The 14,596-nt window shown below is 35.4% G+C and overlaps 1 protein-coding gene across 3 annotated transcripts in view; it reads left to right on the forward strand.

Moving 5' to 3' along the window:
• The window catches only part of Dpp10 (dipeptidyl peptidase like 10), a 1,479,312-nt gene that overhangs the window by 932,497 nt on the left and 532,219 nt on the right, over positions 1–14,596 (forward strand). For all 3 annotated transcript variants that reach the window (XM_070024402.1, XM_070024396.1, XM_070024410.1), the window contains exon 2: positions 7,784–7,898. In XM_070024402.1, coding sequence (XP_069880503.1) covers positions 7,784–7,898 — 115 coding nt within the window. The remainder of the gene's footprint in view (positions 1–7,783; positions 7,899–14,596) is intronic.

Consider the following 14,596-nt stretch of genomic DNA (forward strand, 5'->3'; position numbering starts at 1 on the left):
TTATATGACATTGCTGAGTATTTCAAAATATTTTATTTTCTACTTTGTTCTTCTGTTGTTTGATTAACATTACTATTGGTGAAAATATTTGCATTTCTTTGAAGACTCATCCAATGTCTTTTTATTCTTTTTTTCTACCTTCCTGTTTCTTCTTTCCCCTATCAGTTTAATAAATATTTTCCTAAGCAACAAATGAATTCCCTATTTAGACTTCAAAAATGTATATGTTCATTAAGAATTTAAAGACATCTCAACAAAACACAGAAAGAGTGAGAGAGAGAGGAAAGAAAGAAAGAGAGAGAGAAAGAAGGAAAGAAAGAAAGAAAGAAAGAGAGAGGGAGGGAGGGAAGGAGGGAGGGAGGAAGGAAAGAAGAAAGAAAGAAAGAAAGAAAGAAAGAAAGAAAGAAAGAAAGAAAGAAAGAAAGAAAGAAAGAAAGAAAGAAAAGAAAGAAAGAAAGAAAAGAAAGAAAGAAAGAAAAGAAAGAAAGAAAGAAAGAAAGAAAGAAAGAAAGAAAGAAAGAAAGAAAGAAAGAAAGAAGGAAAGAAGGAAAGAAGGAAAGAAAGAAGCGAGCCAGGTGCCTGTGGCTCACTAGCTACTCAGGAGGCTGAGATCTGAGGATCGGGGTTCAAAGCAAGCCCGGGCAGGAAAGACTGTGAGAGTCCTATCGCTAATAAACCACCAGAAAACCGGAAGTGCACTGTAGCTCAAGTGGTAGAGCGCTGGCCTTGAGCTGAAGAGCTAAGGGACAGCACCCAGGCCCAGAGTTCAAGCCTCACGACCAACAACAACAACAACAACAAAACTAGAAGGAAAGGAAGAAAGGAGAAAGGAAGGAAGGAAAGAAGGAAGGAAGGAAAGAAAGGAAAGAAGGAAGGAAGCAAGCAAGCAAGCATGCACACTGAGTGCTTGTGGTAAAAACAGGAAGGAAGGAAAGAAAGAAAGGAAGGAAGCAAACAAGCATGCACACTGAGTGCTTGTGGTTCAAACCTGTAATCCTAGCTATTTAGGAGGGTGTGATCTAAGGATCAAGATTCAAAGCCGTCCAGGCCAGGAAGACACTTACTGTAAGGCACTTATCTCTGATTCACTAGCTAAAAGTAGATAGTGGAGCTGTAGCTCAAATGTTAGAGCACTTGAACAAAAGACTAATGGACAGCACCCAGGTCCCAAGATCATGCCCAGTACTAGAAAAAAAAGTCTGTTTCAACACAGTCTTTTCCTGACAATGAGAGTTAATTCTTGTGGACATTTTTTTTTTATTTCTTTAATTCTTCAAATTTCTTCAAGATTACCACACAGTTCAGATTGCTATATACTTAACAGTTGCAGCCCATTTGCACATTCATTATTTCCTGAAAAGTTAAAAAAAATCACATGAAAGTATCACCTTTACTTTATATGTGAGCAACATGAGGCGGTGATATATCTAGGAGGTAGAGAAGTGGGGAGTGGATTTTGTACCATGCTGGCTACATCAGACAATGCCCCAAAGCATAATTTGGCCACATGCTGCTATTCCTGTTTGATGCCAGAAAGATGAAAGCTTTATTTTATCTTAATTTATACAAGTAATTATTAATGAATGGGTATACAGACAAGGCTGCTAGATTTACATTCTACAATGAACATTGCACATTAGACGTATGATTTTTTCTGTCACACTCTGATATAGAATTATTTTTTAAATAATTTTAAAAGTAAAAGTTGAAATTCTGAAAGGATTGTCAATGGAGAGAAAAAGAAAGATCCAAGAGCAGTAGCCCAAACATCTAATCCTAGCTGTTTCAGAGTATAGAACATGGAATTACACTTTGAAGCTATCCTGAGTACAGAAGTTCTGGAAACTCCACCCTCTTCAGTTGCTGGTCATGGTCATATATGCTTTCATCTCAGTGACAAAAAGAAATACAAATTGGAGAATAACACTCCATGCTCTTTCATGTTTGGAGAAAGATCCTGTCTTCAAAATAACCTGTCTTCAAAAAAGATAAAAGCTGGAGATATGGTCTAAATTTTAACAGTTCCTGTCTAGTAAGTTCAAGGTGCTAAGTTCAGAACACAGAACAATAGAGATAATAATAATAAACAAAATTATCATTATTAAGAAAATAGCAAAAACTAGTTGTGGATTTGTTTATGTATTTAGCAAATATATATATATTTTTCCCCCAAAATTCTACTAAGCATTAAAGACACAATAAGGCTAGTTTGTTGAATTCTACAAATTTGAGCAGATGTAGCAAAAGGTTATATTTAGAGTCTACATTTTCTAAAATAAAACTTCTTAAGAATTTTCTACTCTGTTAGCAACTCATGCTGGACAAGTAATCTCACAAATGTAGGACTATTTATTCAATTTGTGACATTCTTTTATTGCTCTTTAAGCACACATATATAGGAACTGATATAAACTGGTAACATCACTGAGGAGATCTTTCCTCTCTCAGTTTCAGATGAGTTAATTATCTCTTCTCTCCATCTTCATCTTGTTGAGATGCATCCCCATTCTTATTCCTGAAAACATGAAGCTCTGATGGTGCTTGAGAGAAGACTCTAGGTGCTTTTCTGGATGTGGAAAGGGAGGCAAGAAAGTGTGTGAATATCCTGGTCAGAAGAAACTTGATTTCAGTTGGAAGCATGTACAGAAGAAAATACCAAGTACAAGAGAAGACTAATAAACCTGATCATGTCTCATCATGAGTAGTTAACTTGCAATTACATTTGTACAGATTAACTCAATTGTGTGCCTACCAGAACTAGCCCATAGAGCAATGGAGAATAAAATCCAGTTATTTTGACTTAAAAAAAAAACCCACACACACCCACCAAATTCCTCTGAGATGAGTAATTTTAGAAGTTCCACGACTTATTTTCTCTGATAGAGTTCCAAAACTTGCATGTGCACAGGGATCATGTGGAGAGACTGTTGAAATGAAGATTTCTCATCTCTTCTCCTGAACTCAGGAGGTCTGGAGTAGGATGGTACCGTTTTCATCTGTCTCTCACAGGTGACACGACAGTACTTAGAGCATCACTGCGTTTAGGAAGCTTATCAAGCCTCAGCACAGAATAAAACCACCTCCAGAGTTTGCTAAAAGAAGTCATCTTTGGGCTTCTTTGGCCCTGGAAATTCAGAATGTCTGAGATAAGGCCATATGTTATTCTTTTTACATGAAACAACCTTTCAGATGCCGTTGGTTCATAGATTGCACCTGAGTGAGGACAGACGCAACCAACGAAGCCTAAGCATCCAAGTGCTTTTGTTGTTGTTGTTTTGGGGGGGGGGAATCATGGGGCTTGGGCACTGTCCCTGCACTCTTAAGCTCAAGGCTAACGCTCTACCACTTGAGCCACAGCACCGTGTTCAGTTTTCTGGTGGTTTATTGGAGATAAGAATCTCACGGACTTTTTTGCCCACGCTGGCTATGAACCGCGATCCTCAGATCTCAGCCTCCTGAATAGCTATGATTACAAGCTTCAGCCACTGGTGTCCGGCAAAAATCCAGTTTTTTAACATGTGAAACTTGGGATCAGATTATGTCATCTGTTTAATATGTAGCCTGTACATCAAAGAAACTAGACAAGCAGGGAATTCTGAATGTTATGAATCTCAATTTTACGAAATATTTGGTATGATAAAATCACTAGTGTGATGACATATACAAAAGGCATTTTCTAGAAAAAAAACAGACTGACTGAAGGTCACAGTAGTACCCTTAACTCGCTCACTGCTTAAAGAACAATTGTTTCCCTTTCTTAGGGATATCTTCTGATACATTCTCATATTAACATATTGGTGAAAGAAAAAAAAATAAAGGCAGTTTGTAGATTTGGCTAAAATGACTTTTTCCTTGTGTAGGCCTAAAAATATTATTTTCCTCTCTGCTGTGTAGCTTGGACTACAGGCCTGAGCCACATATCTATCCACAGAGGAAAATCAGAAAAAAATGTATATACACAACACACACACACAGATACACACATGTATATATTATACATATATACATATATGCGTATATATAATTGTTTAATGTACCACATGGAAAAGAATTCCTTTGAATTTTTCAACCAGATTTTAGATAGTTCTATAAACTCAATATTACCTTTTGAAAGGAAATATTGACTGTGTTAAGTAAATATTTTATATCAATATGAGGAAATTAATAGTTTCTACTTCATATCCCATTGCAAGTTTTGTGATTTTTCTGTTTTATTTGTATTTAACCTTATTTGTAAGGTTAACAAATCCCTCAATAACTTTTATACTCACTGGGGGCAAATTGTATTTTAATTTATATACCTTTCTGCATTGGATTTAGATAGTCCGGTAAATTTTGTTAAGTGATACATGGTATGATTTATAGGGATTCTACTAACTATTGAATTCTTCTGTCTCAAAGTTTCTCAAGTCAGACCTTCATATTTTGCTCAAGAATTTTTAAATTATTCAATATAATTATAATAATCAGTTTCTCACCAATCCAGATTTGAAATTATTGACTGATGAAAATGTACATATCATAAATACAATGAAATCATTCAAATAAAGATAATTTAAATTTGCAAGCTATTTAGCAGGAAATGAATAGATAGAATATGTTACCCCATTTAACAAACATTGAGGGTTTTTATTGAATTTTTTCAGTAAACATTGAGACTGCTTATGTACTTAAGTGAGTCTCAGCCTAAAAAAAAACTCTGTGGGCATCTTTTCAGACAGAAATATGGACAAATGAATTTGTACTTGAATTTTACATAAGGTATGGACATGAAAAGACTTTAGAGAATATGCTGACATAGTGAAACATTGCAGGAATATTTTAAGTTGGTGTTGCAGGCTTATGTTGTGACCTTCAGTATTTAGGAGGCTGTGGTGTGGAAGATCACAGTTCTACCCAGCCTAGGCAGAAAAGTTCTTTAGCTTTCATCTCAGAATTTCAGCAAAATAATGCTGGAATATCAATCAAGTGTTAGGACAGTAAGTATGAAACCCGATTTTAAAGCCAAGTGTCACCAAAATTAGAGAGATAGTAGAAAAATATGGAATGTAAAGAGTATGACAAGGGAATGGAAAATTAGAGTAAGAGATCATGCAGTCATCAAATATTAAACTGAGATTTGGAAATGCCTAGATGTTTGCTGAGTGAATTTTCAAGAATAAGACATTCCTATACATTTCACTTTATGGATAGACACATATTTCTAACTCAAATAAGAGTTCATCATTTTAAAAGATACAGTTCCCTAGGTGCTGCAACTGTAAAAATATGAATTTATTTTCAAGCATCACAGAATTCAGAGTATCCCTGTGAGATTTTCCTCAAAAAATGTTATTTAACCATTATATTGTGTGGGCATACAGATGATTTATTGATTTAGTTGTTAATGTACTCATTCTGAAAATAATTATTATTATTTTTTTTTTGGGTCCGGTTGTGGGGCCTGAACTCTGGGCCTGGGCGCTGTCCCTCAGCTCTTCAGCTCAAGGCTAGCGCTCTACCACTTGAGCCACAGCGCCACTTCTGGCTTTTTTCTTTTTGCTTATATGGTGCTGAGGAATCGAACCCAGGGCCTCAGGCTTGCAAGGCAAGCGCTCTACCACTGAGCCACCTTCCCAGCCCCTGAAAATAATTATTTTTAAAAGTAGCACATTACAGTGGTGGGGTATGGTAAGCCAGACTTTCCAATTTCTCATTTATTAATGGTAATTAACTGATTTTTATTGATTTTAATTGATTTTTAACTCCAAATGTCAGAAAAATAGTAATTCACTTGATAACTATGAGGTCATGAATATAAAGTACTTAGTACAGTATCAGATATATAGTAAAATATCAAAGTTATTAGTACTCTGTTGGACAATGTCTCTATGAGAATATTACATGGTTCTATAATGTTCAAAAACTGAACATCACAACCAGGAGTCATTCCAGTTTGTCTTGATTTTGACAGACAGTCTATCAGGTCACAAACCATCAATGTGACTCTGCCATTGATCCTTTCATTGGGATGAAAAGGGAGATAGAGCTGCTAAATCTGTTTCCCCCACATACCTTTTCCTTGCATTCTGAGACTAGCATACTTTAGTGTTGATAAATATGAAAGTGTTAACTGTTGGTTTCTGCTTGTATTGCTATTGTTTTCATTCTCTCTTGGTTCTGCCAATGAGTATTTGTAACTTTCAGAGCCAGCAGAATCTGTGATTTACTTCAGTGATCTGCCTGCATCTGTCACTGACTCCTAGAAGCCTTTCTATAGGGCATTATTAGTGAGAATCACAGGTCAACACAGCACACACCTAGCAACATGCAGGAATTTTGTGCTCCAGACAAAGGTCTGTAGTCACAAAATTATTGATTGTCTTGAAGTTTCATCTCACTCTAAAGCTAATGATTTGTGGGAGCCACATACTTGAGTTTTGTAGAAAATGAAAACCTGTAGGATAATAGAGATATTGGAAAATTTGCATCATTTGAAGATAGGTATGGAGAATCATTTATAAACCAAACAAAGTAGCAACAAGTAACCGCTGGAACGGATCTCTGCCGTATTTGTTTAATCAGAATGACAGTGTGGTTGATTCAAGGAGAAAAGCAAACTGCAAACCACTGCCTCTACTTGAAAGTCTTTTGTTTATTGAGAGTGTAGTTCTTTAAGTTTACTATGTCGAAAGCTAAATTCTGTGCCAAAATTGTGGTATGAAAATTGGCATCAGTGCTTTAATCTGTGAGTCACAGAAACCCATTTACAAGCTATAAAGTATTTTTATTCCATATTTGTTTAATTCAAAGCTTCTCTATCTCTGTTGTGGGTGATTTATGCACCAGTAATGAACTGGAAACACTCATGTTTTGCTTTATTTTCCTCCAAATCAATTAGCTGTTGCTGATGAAAGAAGACTGTACTTGGAGTAAATCAACTAAGATTGAAGTGTAGATTTAAGGAAGAAATGACAGGCTCCATGTTTTATAAACTTCATTGCAAAGTAAAGCTGACATTCATTTTCAGTCTATGTGGTTTGTGCTTTGCTTTAGTGAGTTTAGCTTTAACATTTCCAATCAAAAGAACTTAATACAGATCATCTGAATAAAACAAACAAGTAGCTTTATTTTGAGAGTAGTAAAAGATACTCATGTTCATTCTCTGTCATCCTATATTTGTGCTAATATCATGCAGGTTAACCCAAAAGACAATGCCATTAATTATTGCTATATAAATACTCATTTAATTTAGTTACTACCTGCATTGAGGGGTTATGAATGAGGGTAAAACAGTTTTAAATGAACCTTCTAGGCCAACCAGTTCTCACTGCTCTGTAGTAAGGGACGTTTCGAATGACTTTTCAAATTCTCTTCTTTCCCTTCATTCAGTTAGAAAAGTATCATTTCAAATATGTTTACACTTAAATGTTGACGTAGTATATACTGTAGCAAATATAAGTATACATGGACACATTTTATGTCCATAATTATTCTGCAAAATATTTTGGCTCTTGTCCTGGTGTTGATAGCCAATGCATTTGAACACCATCTACAATTTAGACAGCGGGCCAAAAATCTCTGCTAGTTTATCTTGTAGAGAAATCAAATTCCTCCCCCCACTCAATGAAAGATAGCCATTTACAATATATGCATTTTTGGGTAATTAAATGAATTACTGAAGAGGAAATGGATTCTAATCAGCTTTCAAACTGTGATTGTGCTATGCACTGAATCATTCTTTTATGAATATTTTTCTCCTGGAGCATGTGTAATTATGAAACCTCTTTTTCTGTCTTGGTAGGAACTGGGAAGTAACAGCCCTCCACAGAGAAACTGGAAGGGAATTGCAATTGCCCTGCTGGTGATTTTAGTTGTGTGCTCGCTCATCACTATGTCAGTCATCCTCTTAACCCCAGGTAATCTCTCTTTAATTCTTCTCTTCTCATGGTATTGTGGATGATAATTTCACATTCAAATGCCTTAAGAGGGTAGCAGTGTGTGGTATTTTAGGACACATTAGCATTGGTTGGACTTTTTATAAAGCATAATCAGAAATTTTGCAAATGGCACAGTGATTTCGTAATTGAGATACACACATTTTAGGGAGATGCTGAAAGGGTAAAGTAAATAAATTGAGCATGCCAACTGGATAGTTGATTGTTATTGCTACTTTATTTATTGTTTGTCAGTTTTATATGTTCATGAGACATGTGTGTTCTATTGTGGGTTGAAGACCATGGGTGGAGTCTAAAAGTGGCCTGATATGGATGTAAAAAGAAATAGAGAGGACCCAAATGAAAATAATAGCCAGAAGAAAGGATAGTAATCTCAACTTCTTCAGCTAGACTCCTCTTTCTTCTGTCGACTTTTCTTTCTTCTTTGCTGAAGATTCGACGTTGTGAATCTTTTTCCTGTGGCTAAAGAATTCCTTCAGATTGCCCTTGCAATAATCCTTGAACTTCATTCTTTAAAGAGCTTAACATTAATATAGAAATTATTGCTAGACTTAGTTCTCCCATGAGTACTATTTCTATACTCAGGACTTGCAGTATCCTTGGTAGGGCTGAATAACAAAGGCAGAGAAAAAGGATTCATGGTTTAAATTCCAAAACCAAAGCCTATCTTGCAGAGTAGATAAATATGGGATGCTGCTACAGTGCTCCCAGCTGTCTTCCTCAAAGTCTGGCTATCTATATATCCCTCAGTGTTATGAAAATCATCATTTATGTTGGGAATAGGATTGTGCTACTCCAAAATCAACTGACATTCTAAAGTTGGAGCCTGGTATTAAGTGCTTATTATTAATTAATTTCTTTAGGTACAGTTTCAGTGTTATGCCTTAAGCCCTACAAGCAAGTTAAACTTATTTCACCATGAGCAAAATGTCATTAATCAGAGTTTGTTTCAGAGTCATTTACTCAAATAATTATAGGGACTAATTATACAAATGGCAGCTGTCACTTATTTACTCATGAATTTTGTTAATTTTTGAAATTATTTGATCAATAAAAATATTGGCTTCAAAATATACAAACTACCAAAAATACAGCTTGTAGGTTTTTTATTTAATGTATGAAGAGCCTGAGGATGAAATTAAGGAATGGAGGAATCGAGTAGAGGACAGAGAGGTAATTGAAGAAACAGAGAGCTGGTTTATTCTGCAATCTTTTCAGGAAATTTCTCCTAACTGACTCATTTTTCCATCTGTGGAATAATATAATTGAGCAGCAGGATGCCTCTAATAAGTTACTGCAGAATGCCAAGAAGCTTTGTTACAGGAAGATGAGCTTATGTTCAGATGGCACTTGGCTTAAATATATGAATTTTTGCATTATTATAAAAAATGAATGACTTGGTGTTGTTGCATTGAGTTGTTGGCTATTAACCAGATGAAATACACTGGTGGCATAATGTCTGTGTATTTTTTAGCTCCTTTCCTTAAACCTTATTCTAGTATTCTTGTTCCAGAAATTAACTTTTCCATATTTTCTTCTTACTCACTTGGTAATATGTTGGGATCCTTAAGCGTTTGGCATGGCCAGAATCTGGTGGTGAATGCTTCTATACTTTGTAACTTAAGAGACTGAGATCTTGAGGACCACAGTTTAAAGCCAGCTTGGACAAGATATTTATATGACTCCATATCAAATTAACTTTCCAAAAGCCAGACTAAAGCATGTCTCAAAGTATCATCTGTGAGCAACCATGAGATCCCTGGATTCAGCTCTAGTAATGAGAAATAAATATTTTTATAAAAAAAGTGAAAAAATATATCCTATAATTCGAACTACTGAGAATTTCCAATTTCCAACAGTATAAAATTATAATATAGTAATACTTTTTGTAATACTGTTATTTTTGGAAAACAGGTTTGCAGTAAAAACACACTATTGTTTGAGGTTTGGCTCTTTACTAATTTTGTGAAGGTATTTAACCTTGCTTTTCAAATAAATCATCTGTTGTATTGGTATTTATGCTTTATGAGGGTGAAATGAGATAATATTATTTAATGATATTGCTCTTTCTATTGTTGTTAACTACTACGTACATAAAGACCACCTTAAACCATGCCAAACATTGTTATATGAAAGATATTTTCCAGAAATATGTACATTTCTTAACTATGTAGATCTCTTTTGACATCAATGTGAAACTATGATTAAAATGGAGGAAATATATACTTAATCTGTAGGTATCCTTGTAGTGATATGATTGCTCATTCGTTTATTTATTCATTTACTTAATAGATAAATGTGCAGATCTTACCAAATCCTGTGTGGTGTGGTATGGTTATTGGCTTGCACTTCTGCTGTTTATATCTTTCACTTACAGCCTTTTCCTTCCAAATTATGCACGCAAATCTGGAAAACCCATATACCACCAATCCAAAGACTTAATTTCCTAAGATATTAGTTATATAAATGGGAATAGTGGCTTAATAGTTGACTATGCAGATTTCATGTATCAAAATGTCTCTGGATTACACTATTATCTTTGGTAGATATGATGAAATATAAAATGAAATCATTAGGCAATATTGAAAAGAATATTGCAACAGGAACCTGTGTTCCTCACCATCTGTTTGTTTATAAATTCTGTACTACCAGAGGCCTGGAGCATTATGTAAATTGATGATATGAGGAGGTGTAATAACAGTGATTAGGAATTTGCTTGAGTTGTGACCCAGTGATAATGCTACACTAGTTATATGGTCATAATATTGGGCCTATACCAAACATAACTAAATCACATAGAAGACCAGACAATCAACAGAAGGGAGTTCAAGAGTTGAGTTATAGACTAAAAGAACTCAGAATTTATCTGATTTTATATCAGCCTTGAAGAAGAGAAAAATCTCAGTATATTCAACTTTTGGTTTTGAAGACATGAGTGGGTATCAAGATCATTACTAAACACTTTCAATTAAGTGTGTGTGTGTGTGTGTGTGTGTGTGTGTGTGTGTGTGTGTGTGTGTGTGTGTGTGTGTGTGGTCATGTAGGCTTGTAATTTGACCTAGTACATTAATTATACCAGACTTTCTTTTCCAACCCTGAAACTTATGGTTCCACAGCTATACCAAATTATACTAACAAGGAAAATCACCAGCTGAAAGGAAATGTAGCTCTTCCTTCTGCTTTTTTTTTTGGGGGGGGGGGGCGGGGGTCCGGTCATGGAGTCTGAACTCTGGGCCTGGGCGCTGTCCCTCCCCTCTTCAGCTAAAGGCTAGTGCTCTACCACTTGAGCCACAGTGCCATTTCTGGCTTTTTTCTTTTTGCTTACGTGGTACTGAGGAATCGAACCCAGGGCCTCATGTATGCAAGGCAAGCGCTCTACCACTGAGCCACCCTCCCAGCCCCACAGTCATTCTTTTCTAAAAGTAGAAGTGAGCACCCTTCCTTAAACTCAACAACCAAAAAAATAAAGGTAGGGTTAATTAATGCATCTAAGTTAACTTGCCCTTTACTAACTATGGAGTAGACCATTTATTTCTTTCAGAAATTAGTTGCTTTTTAAATAAAATGTTTTAATAGTTAACTGACTCTTCAAAAATAATCAAGACTTCGAAGGCAAAGAAGATGCTTACACTCACAGAAAGTAAGGCACCTGTGTCAAATTACTCAGGTAATAAAATTTGCAATCAAACCAAAATTACAATGAACATGTGTTTCTATGCTTAAAGCTTGCATTTCTTAGCAGTTACCTACACGCTGTGAGGCTATTTTGAGTAAAACAGTTTCTAAATAATTTTTCAGACTAGATGATGTTTTGCATGTTTTTAATCTTCCCCTCAAAGCCAATACACACACAAACACCCACATACATATATACATACATATGTATCTATTTATATGTAAATGTGTGTATAAATGCAAGTATATTATGCATACAATATACATACATATATACACATATATGATTTTTCAAAGTAGAAAAGATTTGATGAAGCAGCACAATGACTTTAATTTTTCTTTGAGTCAGCGTCCTGAACAAAATAATTGAATATACAGTTGGATCTGGAATGTCTCTCAAAGGCTTAGTCCCGAGTTTGGCCCCTCATGTAAGTGGCAGAACTTTTAAGACTCAAGGACTGTGGGAGATTTTAGGGCACAATAAAGGGACTTTTGAGATCATGGCCTTTTCCTCTTGTATGTCCTAGCCATGGGCCATTAGGTGGTTCTGTTACTAGACTCCCACACTCTCCCCATAGTGTACTGTTACAAGCCTCTAAACAATGGGTCCACCAGACCATAGACTGGAAACTTCTAAATTTTTAAGCTAAAACAACCTTTTTTTCTTTTTACGATCCATTAACTTAGTATTTATTTATTTAATTATTTTAATAAGTTTTTTATTGTGAAAATACTATACAGAGAGGTTACAGTTACATGAGCAAGGTAATGAGTACATTTCTTATTAAGCATTGTTGCCAGTATCAGAAAACTAACAACAGGCTTGATTTCAAAATGGGTATGTAATTTGTTTAAGATATACAGTTATAAAAGTTTTATGAATGACTTATCTTACCCCCTATTGGAAAAGTTCTCCTAGAGTGAGCCCTTTGACCTAATGGTCTAATAGCTTCCTGAATAATTTCACCATCTGATAACGCATTTTCCCTCTTCCTCTAAATCCTCTATAAGCTTGGGTGCTTTACCTTATATAGCTGGGCCTTGGAGGTCACATTGTGGTGGGGGGGGCAGGTATACAAAATAGAAGGATGGGCCTGGGATGGTGGCTCAGAGGTAGAGTGCTTGCCTTGCATGCCTGAGGCCCTGGGTTTGATTCCTCAGCACCACATAAGCAGAATAAAACAGCCGGAAGTGGCGCTGTGGCTCAAGTGGTAGAGCACTTGCCTTGAGCTGAAGAGCTGTGGGACAGCGCCCAGGCCCAGAGTTCAGACTCCACGACCGGACCCCGCCCCCCCTCAAAAAAAAGCAGAAGGAAGAGCTACATTTCCTTTCAGCTGGTGATTTTCCTTGTAAGAGTTATCCAGCCACTGTGACCTGTCACCTTTAAGACCTTTGTTTGTGATTAGTACAACATTAGAGGCTTCCTGCCTATGGCTGACCAAGGGGAAAATTATAAAGATTCAACATTGATGTTTTGTCTTCATTGTTAAATCTAGTTTTTACTTCCTTTGGCAGCTTTTTCTTCCTTTATAAAGTACTATCTACATGAACACCCAAGACTGGTCTGTATGAACTATTAGAATACAAAAGAAGTATCCTCATTAGCAGAAAGAGTTCAATTTGCTCTTAGTTAAAAGGGACCTTAATGGGAAACATCTAGCCCTTCTATTACTCCAATAAATATCACCAAGATAAGGAGTTTAAACTTGGTTTAGATGGCACATTTGTAAATAAGTTATGCAGGTTGAGAGTGACATGGTTAGGTAAGTCTCTGTTATCAGATAAAGATTAGATCCATGAAGCTACATTAAATTAATTTGAGTCCTGTCATGCAAGTAAGAAGTGGCAAGAACCAGAAAAATTTCCATAAAAACAAACCAAATGAAACAAAAACTACAAGTGAACATTTAATGGAGTATTTAATATCTGAAGACTGCAAATCATTTCATTTAACTTTTCATAAGATAAGAAGTTAAACAAGGAGAATGATTTTCTAGTTAATGTCATGAAGGTCAACAGATTTGCATGAATTTGGCAGCCAACTTGTGAAAAATTCACAGTAGATAGAAAGAGTATTAACCTTGATATTGGACTGTCATGAGTTCCTTCCCGTGCCAGGATGTATATCTACAGAGATAGCTTTGAGGTGAAGAATTCTTTCTTCTCCATGTCTGGGACATCATTTTAGAAACAAACAAATAAAATTATTTGGTCCTTTGGGGAATAACATAAAAACAACTCATTTGCTTTTAATGTTGTAAAGAGAAATCAAAGGGAAAGAAATCACTTACCAGAGAGTGTATGATAAAATTAAGAAATTTATTGAACTTAGGACAGCTGATCTGTTATTATTATACCAAATTTCAAAGCCAGTTAATTCTTGTTAGTACTGTGCTCTACAAAAATTATAGCTCCTGGTTATAGTTAGTTTAAATGTCATGTTATATTATGTTGCAAACATATTCTTGGCAGCTATAATTTAAAAAGTGTCATTTAAGCATCTGACCTGTGTCTTAAAATGTCAAAGCAACAATTAAACTATCCCATTATGCCTTTATGAGGGGAAATAAATGTTTTACAGATTTTGAGATTTGCATTAATCACATGTAAACAACAATGTCAACCAACACACAAATTGTTTATTTTATTTGGTTGAATTAAAAGAAAAGATTATGTTGTATTGACAGGCGTAATCTAGTGTTTCTCTGCTTGTTTTTCCAAGAACAGCACAGATGAACTCATTTGAATGTAGCACTATCCAGGCATCATTACCCTGCCAAAAAGTAAACAATGACAGATCGTCCCAATTTCTCTCCAGATAAATGAACTACTATTGCTTTTTAAAGTAGACTTGTCTGTGGTATTGAATAAGAAATAATTTCGTTTGGTATGAATACATTAAGAGTACCTAGGATTTTTTTTGTCTTTTCCCAATAGTTCCTTTTCTATTTTAAATCAAAGTTTATTTCCTTACTATTGTTTTC

Source organism: Dipodomys merriami, unplaced genomic scaffold, assembly GCF_024711535.1.
Source record: "Dipodomys merriami isolate MVZ:Mamm:240054 unplaced genomic scaffold, mDipMer1.0.p SCAF_1, whole genome shotgun sequence".
In the NCBI taxonomy this organism is placed as follows: Eukaryota; Metazoa; Chordata; class Mammalia; order Rodentia; family Heteromyidae; genus Dipodomys; species Dipodomys merriami.